The sequence below is a fragment of the Oncorhynchus nerka genome, linkage group LG19, assembly GCF_034236695.1.
Source record: "Oncorhynchus nerka isolate Pitt River linkage group LG19, Oner_Uvic_2.0, whole genome shotgun sequence".
Classification (NCBI taxonomy): Eukaryota; Metazoa; Chordata; class Actinopteri; order Salmoniformes; family Salmonidae; genus Oncorhynchus; species Oncorhynchus nerka.
In genome coordinates this window covers 22,823,283-22,842,934 of record NC_088414.1, presented here as the reverse complement: position 1 = coordinate 22,842,934, position 19,652 = coordinate 22,823,283, and the positions used below count along the sequence as shown (strand labels likewise).

The window sequence follows — 19,652 nt, the reverse complement described above, 5'->3', positions numbered from 1 at the left end:
GGTTGGAGTCATTAAAACTCGTTTTTCAACCACTCCACAAATGTCTTGTTAATATCAAACTATAGTTTTGAGAAGTCGGTTAGGACATCTACTTTGTGCATGACACAAGTAATTTTTCCAACAATTGTTTACAGACAGATTATTTCACTTATAATTCACTGTATCACAATTCCAGTTGGTCAGAAGTTTACATACACTAAGTTGACTATGCCTTTAAACAGCTTGGAAAATTCCAGAAAATGATGTCATGTCCTTAGAAGCTTCTGATAGGCTAATTACATTTACATTTAAGTCATTTAGCAGACGCTCTTATCCAGAGCGACTAATTGACATCATTTAAGTCATTTGGAGGTGTACCTGTGGATGTATTTCAAGGCCTACCTTCAAACTCAGTGCCTCTTTGCTTGACATCATGGGAAAATCAAAAGAAATCAGACAAGACCTCAGAAACAATTGTAAACCTCCACAAGTCTGGTTCATCCTTCAGAACAATTTCCAAATGCCTGACGGTACCACGTTCATCTGTACAAACAATAGTACGCAAGTATAAACACCATGGGACCACGCAGCCGTCATACCGCTCAGGAAGGAGACCCGTTCTGTCTCCTACAGATGAACGTACTGTGGTGTCAAAAAAAGACCTTGTGAAGATGCTGGAGGAAACAGGTACAAAAGTATCTATATCCACAGTAAAACGAGTCCTATATCGACCTAACCTGAAAGGCCACTCAGCAAGGAAGAAGCCACCGCTCCAAAACCGCAATAAAAAAGCCAAACTACAGTTTGCAACTGCACATGGGGACAAAGATCATACTTTTTGGAGAAATATCCTCTGGTCTGATGAAACAAAAATAGAACTGTTTGGCCATAATGACCATCGTTATCTTTGGAGGAAAAAGGGGGAGGCTTGTAAGCCGAAGAACACTATCCCAACCGTGAAGCACGGGGGTGGCAGCTTCATGTTGTGGGGTGCTTTGCTGCAGGAGGGACTGGTGCACTTCACAAAATAGATTGCATCATGAGGGAGGAAAATTATGTGGATATATTGAAGCAACATCTCAAGACATCAGTCAGAAAGTTAAAGCTTGGTCGCAAATGGGTTTTCCAAATGGACAATGACCCCAAGCATACTTTCAAAGTTGTGGCAAAATGGCTTAAGGACAACAAAGTCAAGGTATTGGAGTGGCCATCACAAAGCCCTGACCTCAATCCTATAGAAAATGTGTGGGCAGAACTGAAAAAGCATGTGCAAGCAAGCAGGTCGACAAACCTGACTCAGTTACACCAGCTCTGTCAGGAGGAATGGGCCACAATTCACCCAACTTATTGTGGAAGGCTACCTGAAAAGTTTGACCCATGTTAAACAATTTAAAGGCAATGCTACCAAATACTAATTGAATGTATGTAAACTTCTGACCCACTGGGAATGTGATGAAAGAAATAAAAGCTTAAATAAATCATTCTCTCTACTATTATTCTGACATGGCACATTCTTTCAAATAAAGCGGTGATGTCAGGAATTGTGAAAAACTGAGTTTAGATGTATTTGGCTAAGGTGTATGTAAACTTCTGACTTCAACTGTAGATGGTGAACAAATTTTAGGTGGTTATGTAGGTAGAGTTATTAAAGTGACTATGCATAGATGACAGCAGAGAGTAGCAGTGGGGTAAAGGTGGGGGGGGCAATGCAAATAGTCTGGGTAGCTGTTTGATTAGATGTTGTGTCTTAAGTCTTAGCTTGGGGGTAGAAGCTGTTTAGAAGCCTCTTGGAGGTGCTCCGGTACCACTTGCCATGTGGTAGCAGAGAGAACAGTCTAGGACCAGGGTGGCTGGAGTCTTTGAAAATCTTCAGGGCCTTCCTCTGACTCCGCCTGGTGTAGAGGTCCTGGATGGCAGGAAGCTTGGCCCCAGTGATGTACTGGGCCGTTCGCACTAACCTCTGTTGTGCCTTGCGGTTGGAGGCCGAGCAGTCGCCATACAAGTTAGTGATGCAACCAGCTCTTGATTTTGCAGCTGTAGAACCTTTTGAGGATCTGAGGACCCATGCCAAATATTTTCAGTGTCCTGAGGGGGAATAGGTTTTGTTGTGCCCTCTTACAAATCAGAGTACCGGGGCATTCTTCTTTTGAACCCCAAACCAGCAGAAATGTGTCACTTAGATGAAATAGGAGAGGCACATTTACTTTGGCCATTGATCTGCCCAGAATAGAGGATGCGTGCAGTATTTGTGCCATATGAGGTGATAGCTGCTCTGAGATGTGTGTTTGTTTGTGTGTATGTGTGTTAATCTCTCACACTGGGCCTAAAGAGCTACTGAATGGAAAAAAACAAAATAAAACAAATAAAATTATGCTGTGTGGAGATTAGAGAGACGTCCCTCAGCTCTGCAAACGAAACATAATATGAAAAGAGAATAGAGAGGATAGTGAGCGAGAGAGAGATGAAACTGGTATTAACAGGTCCTTCACTCTCTCTCAGAGCAGCTATCCCCCCAGATGGCACAAATACACATCTGTTGGGTTCTTCCTATCTATTTCAATAGAGCACCTCCCATGGTTTTGAATACAGTACTGAAAACAGAAAAGTACTATAATAAAATACAGTCTATAAAGAGTAGGTAGATCCTGTAGTATCGTTAGGCCTCCAATAGAGGGAGAAAGAAAAAGCCAAATGTTCTTGCTCTGGGGCATGTTCTGTTCTCATGAAACCATGTGTTATCAAGATAAAAATACGGGGGGTGCTTTGTTGGCCATTGTCTGTAGTAGTTGGCCCTTTACAGTGAAATTGATGTTACAATTTGGCTCCTGTCAGAGATATATTTATAGATGTAAAGATTGTTCAAGTTGTTTTGGAGCCAGATCGATAGAGAGGATAGTGATTTGTAGCGACAAGAATGGACATGGATAACACACACACACACACACACACACACACACACACACACGGGGGCTTGCCTAAAGATCACAATCTAGAACCTCTTTGAATAAATAAATCAAATTGATTTATAAAGCCCTTTTAACATCAGCAGTTGTCACAAAGTGCTTATACAGAAACTGAACCAATGTCCATGCAGACCTGTCATGTGACTGGTGATCACACTGTTATCTACAGCAGTTCTGCTGATCCTCCACTTCTGGGAGAAAGGTAATTTTCTTCCTGCCGAGGGGGCGGACAGGATTGTTTATTAGGTGCCTCTGTCCCACAATTTCACCCGCTACATCTCAATACTACAAAATTCACTGTCACTTAATTCACTCAGATCTAAATTAAGGGTGGACGAAGCAAAGCAATCCCGATAGGCTTAGGACTTTCACCTATCCTGTGTTGACAGATCATTGGTCAGTGAGAAATGAGAAAAGGAAGCCATTTGAGATCATTGACATGCATCTACAGTGACTTACTACACAGGAGTGGGTTAGACAGGCGGGGAGGCTGTTAACAATGGGAACCTGGGATGTGCTGTGATTGTGCTGCCCTGATTCTCAATAACAAACCCACTCAGCCAGGCTGTTTGAGCCTCTCAGGGAGATAGTCTCCACCTTTATCCTCCAGCCATTATTTAACAGTGGGTAAGAGCCTATTACGATTGACACATCTCTCAAACAAGTTTTGTCAGGAAAGCAGTAACCAAATGCAGAGAGATTCCCACATGTAAAACAAGTCTCCCCTTCTTGTTTCCACTTCCAGGTTAAAGGAATAGTTTTTCCAAAATTCACATTAAAAAAGTGCTCTAAAATTGAGTTCCTTTGACAGTTCACACCATCTGTTGTGTACATTTAGCTATATATACACACAAGAATACTTCAATCCCATATGAATGTGAGTGATTGGCACCATCTTTGATTTTGCCGTGAACTTTAAACCTCACTCTGTTTTTTAACCTTCCGGGTTAAATATAACTACCTGCTTTTCCACTTCCAGGTCGAGCTGGGAACTCCCTGACCTGCGGGATGGCAAGATCCAGGCCATCAGCGACTCGGATGGCGTCAACTACCCTTGGTATGGCAACACCACGGAAACGTGCACCATTGTGGGCCCCACCAAGAAGGACACCAAGTTCACGGTCAGCATGAACGACAACTTCTACCCCAGCGTTACGTGGGGAGTTCCTGTGAGCGACAGCAACATGCCGCAGCTCAGCAGCATCCGCCGCGACCAGAGCTTCACCACCTGGCTGGTGGCCATCAATCAGGCCACGGCCGAGACCCTGGTGCTGCAGACCATCCGTTGGAGGATGCAGCTCCACATCGAGGTGGACCCTGACAAGCTCCTGGGCCAGAGGGCTATGCTGCGTGAGCCCGTGGCCCAGGAGCAGCCCCACATCCTGGGCAAGAATGAACCCATCCCCCCAAACGCCATGGTCAAGCCCAATGCCAACGACGCTCAGGTGCTCATGTGGCGGCCAAAGACCGGGGAAGCCGTCGTGGTCATCCCGCCCAAATACTGACTGACCTCTGGAGGTTAAACGCTCTTTCTCTTCTCCCACTACCTACACCTCACTTTTCCTTTCTTCTCTTTTGATCTACTTTCCTTTTCCTTTCTTCTCCTTTTAACCTTCCTTCAAGCTCCTTGCCTCTATTTGCCTCTACGTTTCCGATCTCTTCTCTCGCTTTTTGTAAAAAATTGAGCGAGAGAGGGAGAGAAAGTGAAACAAGGACAAGAGCAGCTTGGAGAAAGAGGACACTCGTTGCCTATAAGTGGGAGCTGGAGCAGACTTTAAAAACAGGAATGAACAAACTGCAACCATTCTACCTTCAATTGGGGTCGGGTTTCACTGTGCTAGATGAAGTCATTGCAAAAAAATACCCACAGAAACTTTGCATTTTTTGTTGCATTTTGGGGATTGTAATTTGGGAGGGTTGGGGAGTGTGTGTTGGTGGAACAAATAACATAGTATTCATGTTCGTGTTTATGTACATGGTACATGCACAAAGTTGTGTTTTTATTTATGGTCTTGGAGAGAGTGCACTTTTTGTGAATAAGCACTCTTCTGTGCTCTACATGAGGGATAGTGAATAGGAACCACATCTGGGAGACGTGTAGTTTTAGTACTTTTTTTTTTAAACATGCGAGACATTCAATCCATGCTGCCTTAAGTTTACATCGCTTTTAACTTTGAGCCTTTAATCACGTGCAATGCAATATCCCTTGCCATGTCTTGTCTCTTCTTCCATCCAGATTGTTGGTGCTGTTGTGTGTGGGTTTAGGAATGGAACAGTGACAACTGAGTGCAAATGATTAGACCCCTGTTTTTATGGGTCTAATAGTAAACACACGGCATTTCAATCGTTGAAATATATGACCTTTTCATGTGGTATGTACACAACCAGTCACAGTGGTTTCATTTGATTGTCAAACAAATCTCTTCAAAAAGTAGGCTACCTGCACATGTTCGTCCACACCAAAATAATTCCAGCATCCCAAACACGCGCACTCATTTGATATATGGAAAGAGGCATCTGTTACAAAACACCAAAAAGTGTAATGACATTCAGCAATTGTCATTTTTGTAGAAATATTTACCACTGTAGCGGGACAAATAGTATTTTAAACAAATAGGAGAATGGTTAAATTAGCATTATTTACGGGGTTACAGGGAACAAAATTGGGTCCTAATACTGCTAGAACTCTTTACTCCCACAGAACATACAGAGAAAATGAATTCAAACAAACCCTTTCACAATGCCAGTATGCTCATCTCATCAATGCAAACGCACATGTTATGTTTGGCAGTGTAAAAGGTTTTCTGACAACATTCAAACCCATTGAGACCCATTCAGCTGACATTCAGATAGACAGCAAGGGTTGACAACAACCTCCCTTTACAGAGAGAATACTGTCTTTCATCATGTTATCTTTTATTTGATTTATCACCACTCCCTCCATTTTAGGGCCCCTGCCCCTGTAAAGTGTTTGTCACACACACCTCCCTCGCGCCATCCATCCATCCCTCTGCCTTTCTTCTCCTCTCTACAGCTGTCAGAAGAGAGGGGTATGCTAGCACCTAATCAATATTGGTATTAATAAGCAATCACAGCAAGCAGTAGCCAGGGGAAATGACTGTGTTTCAAATCCAGGGGCAATAAGAAAGCAGTCCTCCATGCAATGCTATTGGAGATAAATAATCTTGGCTTTAGGGTCCCTGTGTGTGGGGTGGCTCTGCAGAGGTTAACTGGATGTATCCCACTTCCCTCCCTCTCTATTCTCTCTCCTTGTCCTCCCCGCTCCCCTCACCCTCTCTCCACTTCTGATGTTCGTCCCCATTTATCCTGTCCCCACTTTCTCCTCTCTCTGATCCATCTGTCTCTCTCTGCTCCCCTCGATCCATCTCTCTATTTCCTCCATCCCTCCTCTCTTCACCCTCTCCTCTGTCTTCCTTGTGTGGAGGAAGAGCAGGCAGTAGTAGAAAAGCGAGGCTCAGCCTGGCATATAGAAGACCCACTTGAGGGGTATCCACCGGTGTAGAAATGTGGTGCTTTTTTTCCTCCTCTCCCAGGGATAATGCACAGAGCCCCGGCTAGCTAAATACCTCCATAAATGGGACAATGTCTAGTCATTCATTTATCTGTGGGAACGGCAGCTTTACCCCGGGCTGAAATCTCTCTCATGGAGGAGGGAGGGAGGGGGTGTGGTAGAGGGATGACTGTGGGGCAGAATTTGGCATCAGGCTTTTTTATCTCCTTATAACATCATCAACAACAACAACAGGCTAAGAAAAAAGGAACAGGGACTGATGTTTGTGTTTTGTAACACCGGGGTCAAGCTGCCATTTTGAAGTGGTTGAGAAAACAGCATCTCCACTTTTGCCACTGATGGTATTGTTTTAGTATAGATGCTATGCCATTGTGGTTTGATATTTTTTGGAGGCAAAGCTTTCTTGGTAGAGTAATATTACCATCAAATGCCACCAACAACTGGCCAAAAATGTGTTGAGTCACCATTGTTTCCTTCGTTATTTTAGCCTACCTCGTGGTTTGGTTTATTTAAAATTACTCAAATCTGTTGACGTCTCAACCAAATATCAACCGTAATTTGACATCTTTGCCTGATGAGAAAAGACAGAGCAGCCAAGTGTGTAGTAGCTGAACATAATTAAAAAAGAGACAGGGTTAGGAAACTAGATAGACTGATAGCCTCGCCAAATGAGATCTTCAGTATGATAGCTATGATACAGTATGTATACTGCAGCTCTCTCTTGTTATAATTACATTTTGGACCCGCATAATAGCCTAATCAGATGGCCCTCGTTGCCCTGCGTCAGCTCTGTGAGATAGCCCCTGCTCTGGACTCAATCATCTGGGCTGAGGGAGGAGGGGACTGGTGGGTGGAAGTGCTGCCATTATTATATCTGCTGTGAAATACTGAGCCCCCTTCAGATACACTGTGTTCAGCTGTGCCAAGGGTGGCTGGAGTGATATATGATGGGCTCTTAGGGCTAGAGGGCAAAGGTCAGTGTTAGAAGGGGTGGGGCACACACAGTTGTCATAAGACAGCAGGGACAGAGGCCCCCGGGGACGGTCTCTCCTTGCATCCTATCGGATCGTCACATCATCACACTGACTGAGTGTGAACAGCGCTTATTGGCCCCCAGCAAAACACACACACGAGAGGGAGGTCACAGAGGAGACGATTGCCTCAATGTCTCTGAGTCTGACCGTGTTGTTATGTGGTACTGATGAGGCCATCTCATAATGTACAAGTGCTTCCTGGAAACACACCTCTAACTGAGTTCTGTTTTTAAAAATGGACATTTACGTAAACGTTCTTATGAGATTACGATGCCATCATTGAATGAGTGAAATTCATTGACTTCATGTTTCTCCTTCTGGGGTTGTGCCACTGGGTAGAACCTTCCTTTCCTAAACCCACAACTCCTAGTTGAAGGCTACCACCTTTTCTATGGATCTTTATGTAAAAGAGTCCTGTAAACAGTCCAGCAACTCTTCAGAGACCAGCAGAAAAGATGTAGCTTTAGTTCAACCAATTACAGGCCCAAGCTCACTCTCAGGATTGCCCATCATTATTTCCTATCCTTTGCTATTGGCTTACCCCATGTAAACAAAAGAGTTGATTGGATATTCCATTTGTCTGTCCATCTTACCCTTCACTCCCTTCACCTCTGACTAGGTTTTCAGTAGAGTAGCCCCATGGCTAACTGTAGCAGATTATACACAATAGGCTATGTATTTCTAATTTCTTTGGGTTTGTTGGTTTGTCTTCTGAAAAATGCTCTAATATATTTCACAGCACTGAAACAAAAATACAGTATTTTCTTGTTGTGCTTTGTCATTGACACTGATACTCGATACTTGAAAATGGAACAGTACTGGCAAATATTTAAAACCGTGAATATGCACAATGATTTTAAAAAATGACTGAAAATGAAAAGAGTGGTATTTTTCATGAATTAAAAAAAAATTGCAAATGTTATTTGTTCCCTGGCATCTGTCTCCTAAAGTGTTGTGATGGGAGAATATGCACCCTGTGACATGGTGATTCTATCTACAAAAGCACCTTGCCAAGATGCTTCACACACAGCACCCACAACACCCTAGCTTTTATCAACTCTGATACCATGTCATACATTATGAAGGAAAAGAGTTGGTGACACTTATTTGAAAGTCTGCTTATAAACTATTTCTTAACCATAATCAACAGTCAAATATCCATTAGTCAACGTTGGAATACATAATATACCATCTATTAACATCAGTAAATACAGTCATTTTCTTGTTATTTTTTCACTAAGGCAGACTTGGTTTAGAGTTTGAGAGTATTAATTAAACTCCCTATTGAAGACCAGAGGCATTCGTCCTTCCCCTCTGCTCTGGCCCTGCTAAGATGAATTTCCCGGCTTTGATCAGAATGCCAGAGCTTTAATGGGCAATTACCACTGTATGTATTTGACTAATTAGGCTATTCACCCCAATCTAGTGTTATACTTGTTAACCCTTTGATGCATATGATCATGCATTTGTGATCATTGTTAAGTGGTCCCTGCAGCGAACGATCTCAAATATGTGATTGGAACAGTAGCAACATAACGTATGACGCAACAAACGCGGCTAAATAGCATTGATTTCTAAACAGCATCTAAATATTATTTTTTGTACTGATGGAAAATAAAGGTCTTCAACTTTATTACTCAATTTGACCTTTTATTGTAAAAGATAAAAGCAAACTTCATCATCCAAGCATCACACGGAACACATCCACAGCCAAACTCATTCCATAACACAGTCTAAATAGTTTAGCCACTTAGTTTAGCCACTTTTCAGCATATTACAAATTGTCAATGTACTTGTTACAGTGTATACAAGAACAGGAGCACGTGACTTGACAAGTTGTTTTCAGTTTTGACCAATCACAAAGCAAATAAAATGTTATCACCTCACAGATCATCACCCAAAACCATTTTAGTTTTTTTTTTTTTGGGGGGGGGGGGGGGGGCAAATGTATCGTGGGGGGATATGATGCAGGAAATATTACTATGATGGGGGATTTATCATTAAATGGGGGGCAAACACAAGAGAAGTTTATACGCTAAATAAAACCCCTGGAAAGGGGCTGGCAACTCTGAAGTACCAAAGTTACAATCTGATGCCGCGTTCAAAACAACTGGGAACTGGGAAATCTCCGACTTTCGACTTCAGTGTGTTCAAGACAACTGGGAAAAATCGTTTTGAATGGTCATCCAACTCGGAATTCCAACTCGGGACCTCGTCTGGCCCCGCGGCTTTGTGAATGTTGACCTGTTTAATGTTCTTGCTCACATCGGTTACGGAGAGCGTGATCACACAGTCGTCCGGAACAGCTGGTGCACTCATGCATGCTTCAGTGTTGCTTGCCTCAAAGCGACCATAAAAAGGCATTTAGAGGTGGTAGGCTTGCATCACTAGGCAGCTTGTGGATGGGTTTGCCTTTATAGACCGTAATAGCATCAGGACCGGTGTAGTAGGATTCAATCTTACACCCGTATTGACGCTTGGCCTGTTTGATGGTTCGTCTGAGGGCGTAGCGGAATTTCTTATAAGCGTCCGGATTAGTGTCCCCCTCCTTGAAGACATTACCACCATGACAGAGCCTTAAGATAGAAATGTATTGCGTACAACAGAAATGATTGTATCAGCTCTATACATGACATTTCTCTCAGCAATATTTTAAACATTGTACTCCAGTGCTATGAGTAAGGCTGGGGTATAGTATAACAAATTACATAATTGAATTATTTGAGTAATGGGGCACAATTTTGAGCCAGACTGATTACCAGGACATGTACACAAAGCATGTGCGGACCAACTGGCAAATGTCTTCAATTACATTTTAAACCTCTCCCTGACAGTCTGTAATACCTACATGTTTCAAACAGACCACCATAGTCCCTGTGCCCAAGAAAGTGAAGGTAACCTGCCGAAATGATTACCGCCCTGTAACACTCACGTCGGTAGCCATGAAGAGCTTTGAAAGGCTGGTCATCGCTCACATCAACACCATCATCCCGGAAACACTAGACACACTCCAATTTGCACACCGCCCCAACAGATGACGCAATCTCAATCGCACTCCTTTCCCACCTGGACAAGAGGAACACCTATGTGAGAATGCTGTTAACTGACAACAGTTCAGTGTTCAACACCATAGTGCCCACAAAGCTCATCACTAAACTAAGGACCCTGGGACTAAACACCTCCCTCTGTAACTGGATCCTGAACTTCCTGACGGGCCACCCCCCAGGTGGTAAGGCAACATTATATCTGCCACGGTGACAAGAGAAGACAAAAGGAGCTGATCGTGAACTACAGGAAAAGGCGAGCCGAACAGGTCCCCATTAACATCGACGGGGCTGTAGTGGAGCGGGCCGAGGGTTTCCACATCACCAACAAACTATCATGGTCCAAACACACAAAGACAGTCGTGAATGATTGTTTTATTTATTTAACCTTTATTTAACTAGGCAAGTCATTTAGGAACAAATTCTTAAGCATTTCACAGTTGCAAGCATTTCATGTTGCGCCACCCTGACTAAGTGGGTGTCTAATGCAAGGATACAAGGACCACATATCATGTGTCTGCTGTTTTTTTGTCTCCTCCTCTAAACTGCCTGATTCAGAGTAAAATCAGAGCCCAACACCACAAATGTAGTTTGAGGAGTTAGTAAGGTAACTTTGGTCAACTCAGAGATCAACTTGGAATAACCGGTACCACGAAAGTGGCTCACCTTTTAGCCAGGTAAATTGCTATGGCAACGAATCATTCAGATCTAACCTGCTCCGGGGCAGGATAACTCAGGACCAACTCCATTTATTCTGATGAAGTGTCTGAGCCCCGAGTTGAGGACCAATGAAATCAGATTACCTCCCTCTCGCAAAGATTGCATCATCATCCACTTCATTTGAGGACGACAACTGATTAACTATTTTAATATTAAATGTATGTGTGTGCTAAAATATAATGTTAAAATACCTATTACATTACACATTCAGTAATGGCAAATGCATTTGAAACTTCATGCACAGTAAAACTTTTGTATGACTTAATACAATTATTTTAATCGATAGGAGTAGAAAAAGGTGCTTGTGCATTGATAACCACACCCAAACACACCGAAGAAATCAAATAAAGACGGCATTTCTAAAAGCCTATTTCACACCACAGCCTGTTGAATTCGCAACATAATTGGTCTTTCATTTTGATTTCGGCACAAATAAAAACATGGCACTGACCATCGATTGATGTTTTAGCATTGTCTCAATGAAGAGTTTGGCATTTGGATAGCCACGTGCGACATGCACATGCAGTTGCAAGCCTGTTAGTTAGCTGTAGGAGGAGAGCAAAATCCACCGTCATTGTACGGATGAAGCCTTAGCTGGAATGGGAAGCTAACTGAATCTTTAGAAAACCTGAGAAGATCTAGCTTGTGTCGTCGCATACCCCCCAGGTGTGTAGACACCTCAATGACTCATTTACTTATAGTGTCAAGGGAAAGAACCCTGTATGCATCAGGGCCCCTTATGGCCAGGGGTTGGACACCTTGCTGTACATAGGACACACATTGCTGAACATTACTTATTTTGATCTCCTCAGTTCTGATGATGTAAGCCTTGTACAAACAAGAGGGGGGCGGGTGGGGTGGAAAGAGTGATAGAATAGGGGAGGATGAGCGAGGGAGAGATGGTCAAGGAGAGAGAGCAAGAGAGAGAGAGAAAAGGGAAAGAGGGGATTGGCAGGTTATTAATGATGCTGCTCGGGCATTGGGCCTGGTGAGTGCCTCTGCCACAGGGGAACAATAAATCAATGAACTGATGTGCATGGGCTGTGAAATACCTCTTAAAAACACCACTACTGTACAGAGAGACAGACACAGAGTGAGAGAGAGAAAGAGACAGAGAGGAGAGAGACAAGGATAAACCCGAGGGATAGATACAAAGATAAATATAGAGAGAGATTGATAGAGAGCAGTATAATCTAGGAGGAGAGATGTGTAAGCACAGAGATGGGAACACAGTGGTGATGATAACCTCTGACATCATCATCAACATCCAAAGCCATGACAGCGACAAGCCTGTGCTATGACCCGAAACCTCCATTACACCACCTCTACAGCACTTTCTTTAAGTGGGGGGACAATAACTGCTGCTACATCCAGAAGAATAAAACAGACGTGTATTTGTGGCACTATAGAGTAGTCTTTAGAGTTGTCCTGGATACATTTGAATCCTTATTATGCCTAGAGGAAATATCTTTACGTTTTATACATCTATGTGTCAGTTGGAGGGAGAGAAATCATAAAAGATATCACCCATCTTGGGTTGATAGTGATGATTTTGTGACTAGACTTCAAGACCAATGCCTCTGTTAAAATGACCAGAATGAGATCATCAACCAACATGGAAAAGCTTACTTGATTGATCTGAACCTTCCTCATGTGTGTTCACATGTGTTAGAGAGTATGTCTGCCAAGCCTCCATCAAGGAGCAACCAGCAGTCCAGACTGATTGAAATATCACATCAAGCAGACCAGCCTTGGGGCTTATGGTATTAGAGGGAGAGGTGACATTTAGATTGGATCCCAAGGCTGCTCCTCTGAGATATCTTGACAAACTGTATGAAAGGGCAGGCAAATAGATTCACAGCCACCACACCGTCAGCTAGTTTTCAGACATTCCAAAAGTATGTCTTCTGAAGATTGGGGGCTCTATAGTTTTGCTAAAGTCGTGTGTTCGTGAATTATGAATTACATTTGTATAGAATAGCTTATGTTATACATGTTTAATTGACATGTGCATATTTCTACACTGCTTTAATATAACCACACAGCACAAGTGATATAAAGGCATGTACTATATAGTATGGTGTGTGAACCTCAATGGATTCAATCAGGGCAGGATAATCAGTCATTTCATCCAATGGCAGCTCCTTTCTCTCTTCAGCAACTACATTCTTTTAGCCATTAGTAGTGAATGATTGACAGCCCATGGTTGTGTGGATTCAATCATTTCCTCTCTGGGTGATAAAGTAAATAACTGAAACAGTAATGATGGATCTTCTTTGATTGAAGCCAAGTCCATGCGACTGACTGGCTGGTGCTTTTGAAGCAGGGGTGGAGTGTGCTGTACCGTCTGCTGCGGTGAGCAGAATATCAACTCCCCCACTGGCCCAGCTGTAAACAACCTTTGAGGGAGACAGTCACTCCATCGCTCTACCCTGTTCTCTCTCTTCCTTTTCATCCCTTCTTTCCATCTCACAGATCTTTTTTTCCCCCAACTCCAGGTCTCTCCCTTTTTGGGAATAGCCATTCCTTTCTCCTACTGTATGAATGAAAATATTCACTGCTCTGATCGTACAACCATTTGTTCCCCCAGTAGACAATAAGAATGTCTACGTATATAAACAAGTGGGTAGACAATTTGGAGGCGCTATTGACTCTAAAATGCTAAATTATCACGGTAAAGTGGAAGTAAAGGCAGACAGACATTAAGCAAGACAAATAGCTGCTATCTCCCCACCTATGCATTGTCTGTAAGTCCCTCTCCCCTTGGACTTGCACTACTGGGCTCTCTGCCTAACTGTCACAGTGCTGCCAGCGTGGTGTGGGGCATGACTAGTGGCACGGAACATGGACTCATACGTGTGTCAATCAAAAGTGCACCCTGTGTCCCCCATGGAGAGAGAAAGGAGCGCTGGGATGGAACGGTCCGCTCTGGGAGGCACCAATCAAATGTTGGATACTGGCTGTGGCCATTCCACTGGGAGTGGAGTGGGGATGCGCGTCACATGACAGACAGAAAGGAATAGATGTGGCTAACTAGACAGACACACAGGGGAAATGACAACAGAGATATACTGTGTGTGTATACAGCGCAGATTCCCATAGGGACATAGAATGCATGTTCAAACTCATAGTGTATGTCTAAGAATCATAGTACTAACCTACAGAAATACACCCTGAGGTACAAACACAAACAAACAAAACACAGGTTTGTAACATAACACACTGGCAACTAGAATCAAAGTCTCACAGTGGTGTACACAGATCCAGTGTTTCTCAAGTGCTGTGCATACAAAGACAAATTGAATTCGGTGGCACAGAAATACTCATTCAAAAAAAGCATTGAGAATGAAATACTGTGTGTACTCTGCGGGTATCTGTGGTTTAATTTTCAGCCTTATGTCAAAAAGATTCTAAAAACACACCTTCCAGTCCTTCTGAATTGATAAAATAGCATATCATCCCAGTATACATGGAAGAGGTTGGAGTTTAGAATAAGCTTTCCAAGACCTAGGAGAAAATCCATGATCTTTTCCTATGGCTCAGGGATTCACTGTGGAGCTCACTGTGGAGGATGACACTTGGCTACAAGTGGATCTTCCAGCATGACAATAACCCCAAGCACTAATCAAAATCCACAAAGAAATGGTTCATCGACCACAAAATCAACATTTTGCAAAGGCCATCTCAGTCTCCGGACTTGAACCCCATTGTAAAACTGTGGTTTGAATTGAAGAGGGCTGTCCATAAGAACAGATGAAGGATATCAAGGATCTGGAAAGATTCTGTATGGAGGAACGGTCTATCCATCCAAACATGTTCTCCAAACAAGAAATATTTATCTGAGTAATTGTGTTAGTATAAAATAATATAAATTGTATACATTTTTAGCATACAATATAGCTCAGTATTTGTATTATTTATTTTCAAACAGTCTTTTTTGCTTATCTTTATCAAGGGTACCAATAACTATGGACCTAATTGTATGTATACATCAATTGATGTAGTCATTAGTGTCTAGTTAAACCGGGGGTAGTTTTTTCAATTTGAGGGTCCTTCCACGAAATAGGTTCCTTTTGCATCCCGTTGATATTTTGTGGACCAATATTACATTTTAAAACATGTAACTGACAAAATAAATGAAACACCAACATACAGTGCATTCGGAAAGTATTCAGACCCCTTGATTCCCCCCCCACATTTTGTTACGTTACAGCCTTATTCTAAAATTGATTAAATTGTTTTTCACCCTCATCAATCTACACACAATACCCCATAATGACAAAGCAAAAACAGATTCAGAAATGTTTGCAAATGTATTAAAAATAAAGGAAATATCACATTTACATAAGTATTTAGACCCTTTACGCAGTACTTTGTTGAAGTACAGATGGCAGCGATTACAGCCTTGAGTCTTCTTTGGTATGACGCTACAGATCCGTTGGACGGGGAGAGTCGCTGCACAGCTATAGGTGAACGTTGCAATAAGACAGTGATTATGAGCACACAGCCAAGACAACGCAGGAGTGAACCCGATTGAACATCTCTGGAGAGTCCTGAAAATAGCTGTGCAGCAATTCTCCCCATTAAACCTGACAGAGCTTGAGTGGATCTGCAGAGAAGAACGTGAGAAACTCCCCAAAAACAGGTGTGCCAAGTTTGTGGCGTCATACCCAAGAAGACTCGACGCTGTAATCGCTGTCAAAGGTGCTTCAACAAAGTTCTGAGTAAAGGGTCTGAATATTTATGTTAATGTGATATTATTTTTAATAAATGAGCAAAAAAAATTTAAAAACGTTTTGCTTTGTCATTATGGGGTATTGTGTGTAGATTGATGAGGGGGAAAAACTATTTAATACATTTTAGAATAAGGCAAATGTAACAAAATGTATAACAAGTTAAGGGGTCTGAATAATTTCCGAAGGCACTGTATGTGATGGGATGTATAGACATTATGGACAGTATGTGGAAAGAATATGTAGTATATATGAAGAATACAAAAGGATATAATAATAAATGTACAGCAATAGTTGAATAGGATGGTCTTATCTAGAATACAGTATATACACATATGAAATAGGTAAGTACTGTATGTAACAGTATGTACATTATACAAGTGACCAGTGTTCCATAACAAGGAATTTGAAAGGATTTATACTTTTACTTTTGATACTTAAGTATATTTTAACAATTACATTTACCTTTGATACTTAAGTATATTTACAACCAAAAACATTTAGACACATACTCAAGTAGTATTTTACTGGGTGACATTCACTCGAGTCAGTTTGTATGGTCAAATCAAATCAAATTGTATTTGTCACATACACATGGTTAGCAGATGTTAATGCAAGTGTAGCGAAATGCTTGTGCTTCTAGTTCCAACCATGCAGTAATATCTAACAAGTAATATAACAACCCCCAACAACTACCTAATACACACCAACCTAAAGGCGTGAATGAGAATATGTACATGTAAAGTATCTTTCCTTTTACACTTGGGTACTTTTTCCACCACTGGGATCATAGCTTTCAACTGGATTCACCTGGTCAGTCTAACACCTTAGCAACAGCTGCCAGTGAGAGAATCAGGTGTTTTATACCTGTTAACAACTTTAATTATTTAAGCTTTGTTGCGATGGTGGCAAAATGAATGACATGCTGTGTAATGGGTGCAAAAACAGTTCCTTGGAAAAAGATAGATCTGTGTAGAAAACCTGGCTGCGACCTTCATGTCTACATTATGTAACAGATTGATCGATGCTTCGTGGGCAGATTAGAGTTGACAGAGTGCAGCTGGGGGAAACGGCATGGGTAACAGAGAAAAAGTAGATGTGGTGAAAGGCCAGCTTGACTAATGATACTACAATACTGTGTGTCAAATAAATCACAACGCCTTTTGAAAATCGGATCCATGCAGAATTCAATTCACTCAGCATAATTTGCAAGACTCACTGTTACAACCAATACAAAACACAGTAAAAGTCATTTTGAAGCATAATATACTTAACCAATGCAATTTATTTACGAGAGGTTGCATCTGAGATCAGTTGCTTCAACACTGCTTTCAAATTCACCAACGCTTCCTTACAGATTACTGAGGAAAATAGGCTTGTGCAAGGGATCTTCTCCTGTCAGAGTTTTAAGCTGACACTGTCAGTCCTGCACCCACACACTGCCATTAATAAAACATGTGGCCGCTTCCTCTCATTTCACCCAGATCTTCCAATCCCCCACAGTTTATCATCCAACAGGGATTACACGCAATGGGGACCGAGGTAAAGAATGACAGGATTAAGAAGGGGGGGGGCACCACTGCCGACTGGCATCTGTGTGTGACAGAACAAGGAGTGCCCCATTGAAACATACTTTCCATGGTCAGAATGAGTTGTGTAGAGTGCACGTTCGCATCCAGTTGCATGTGCCTTGCAATAGTACCAGCATATTAATAAAACGTTCTGCACATTGAACCTAGATGACATTTCTCCAGGCCATTATACGGTGCACACCTACAAAACATTTTTACTGCACTCCAAGTGTGGGTCTAATCGGCGTGCACTTCAAATTCCACATGCCCGTTTCATGTGTAACACCTTCCAACATCCACAACAACCGGTGTTGCCTGGTCACGAACATGTTCCCTACTATTCCCATGCTAAAGCAAGACAGCTGATCGACAGGCAAGACTTGTGAATAAATTGGACCCTATTTTTCTAATGGTAAAGAATGAATGATCACCAGAAGCAGTTAAAGATCTGCCTCTACAGTGATACAGTTAATAATTCTGCTATAGATTTGCTGGAACAGGAAGGGAAGCTTTGAGAAGGAATTAAACTCAAATGAGATGTATTCATATTGTTGTGGTTCTTATGCAACAATTCAGACCGTGAGGTGTGACTGTATCTTCAACAAGCAAGGTTTGACATGAAGTATTAAATATTCACTGCGCTGGAATTTTATGAGACTAATTTCTCAACCACCACTATTGATTTTGATATCAATATGTATATTGTGCCTTCAGAAAGTATTCAGACCCCTAGACTTGTTCCACATTTTGGTAGGTTACATTCTTATTCAAAAATGTATTATTTTGTTATTTTTTTCTCTTCAATCTACCTACATACAATACCCCATAACAGGATTTTTTTGTTGTTGCTAATTTAAAAATCAGGCTGTAAATATCATGTGAAGGGAATTTAATCACAACTCTGCTATTTTTGGATAAACTCCTATTATGGTGTCCTGGTAAGGTCAATAATGTGCTACTGTTTCTGAAAACGGCAAGGGTCCAGTGTATTTCTTGCCTGGCTACCCACACTCCTTGTTCAGGTCAAACACTACACCATATGCCCACGGACGTTAGTTTCTTCTCTGCAATGAGTCTGCATCCGAGTACTTCCTTCACCGAATAGGACCACATTTGGGGCAGTCTGATTGGTCCAGAAACCTATGGGTTGGGCCAGAGCCAGAACACACGTGAGTAAAGCGGTGGTTTGAAAGTTCGTCATTGGCTTTCATACTCTGATTGGTTAGAGACAGTACAATTGCTGATTAATTCTTGTACAACGCCTCGTCACCACAAACAACTTCAATGATGGCAGTCTTAGACTAAAGTATGTAGTGAACGACAGAACAGCGGACAAATTTAGTGTGAGGTGTCAGGCTAGTGTTTTCCAGCATAATCCCTCGCAATATTGTAAAGGTACAGTAAAGCATGACTGCCACAAACATCAAGTTTGAGTTTAATTAGGCTCTTTTCCTGTGATGAAAAATATTATATATATAATATATATATATATATATAATTTCTTTATGGATACTGTAGACCAAGCTTACATAATAAACATATTGTGGGCCAAAATAACAGATCTCCCTCCCTCCAAAATTAAAACAGCGTAGATTCTTTATTGTAGTCCAGGCCATCTTGGTCTGTAAAAGCACAGAAACATCAGTGTTAGACACGGCATGGCTGCACAGGCCTCCATTATTAACTGTAGCAGGTTTGTTCTCAACTTGAAAACACACCATTTAGTTTCCTCCTGGATTAGGGGACCTCACTGGATCATCTGAAAGAAACAACTTCTTTTTAGGTTATTTGTGTTTAAAGACCATTTCCTACTTGATAAGCTAATGCCCAAACAATGAAAGTGGGGGGGGGGGGGGCACCATTAACTGTGACACCAACCAAGGGATGAGTTAAATAATTGGATGAAATAAGAGGGGGGCTAATGGGCTAAGGCTAATATTAGTGGGCTAAGGGGCTAGTGGGCTAAGGCTAATATGTTGTTATCACATGGGATGCATTCAGCAGCTGAACTCACAGCAAGCAGTCTAAACCCATGGATATATAAACCTACACATTGAGGACTATATTATCAGATGG

The 19,652-nt window shown here is 42.0% G+C and overlaps 1 protein-coding gene across 2 annotated transcripts in view; it reads left to right on the top strand.

Annotated features, from left to right (window-relative positions):
- The window catches only part of LOC115101193 (protein FAM78A-like), a 28,898-nt gene extending 20,468 nt beyond the window's left edge, over positions 1 to 8,430 (top strand). For both annotated transcript variants that reach the window (XM_065004788.1, XM_029620489.2), the window contains exon 2: positions 3,922 to 8,430. In XM_065004788.1, the coding sequence (XP_064860860.1) occupies positions 3,922 to 4,447 (526 nt within the window). In that variant the 3' untranslated portion in view covers positions 4,448 to 8,430. The remainder of the gene's footprint in view (positions 1 to 3,921) is intronic.
- Positions 8,431 to 19,652: the final 11,222 nt, after the last annotated feature.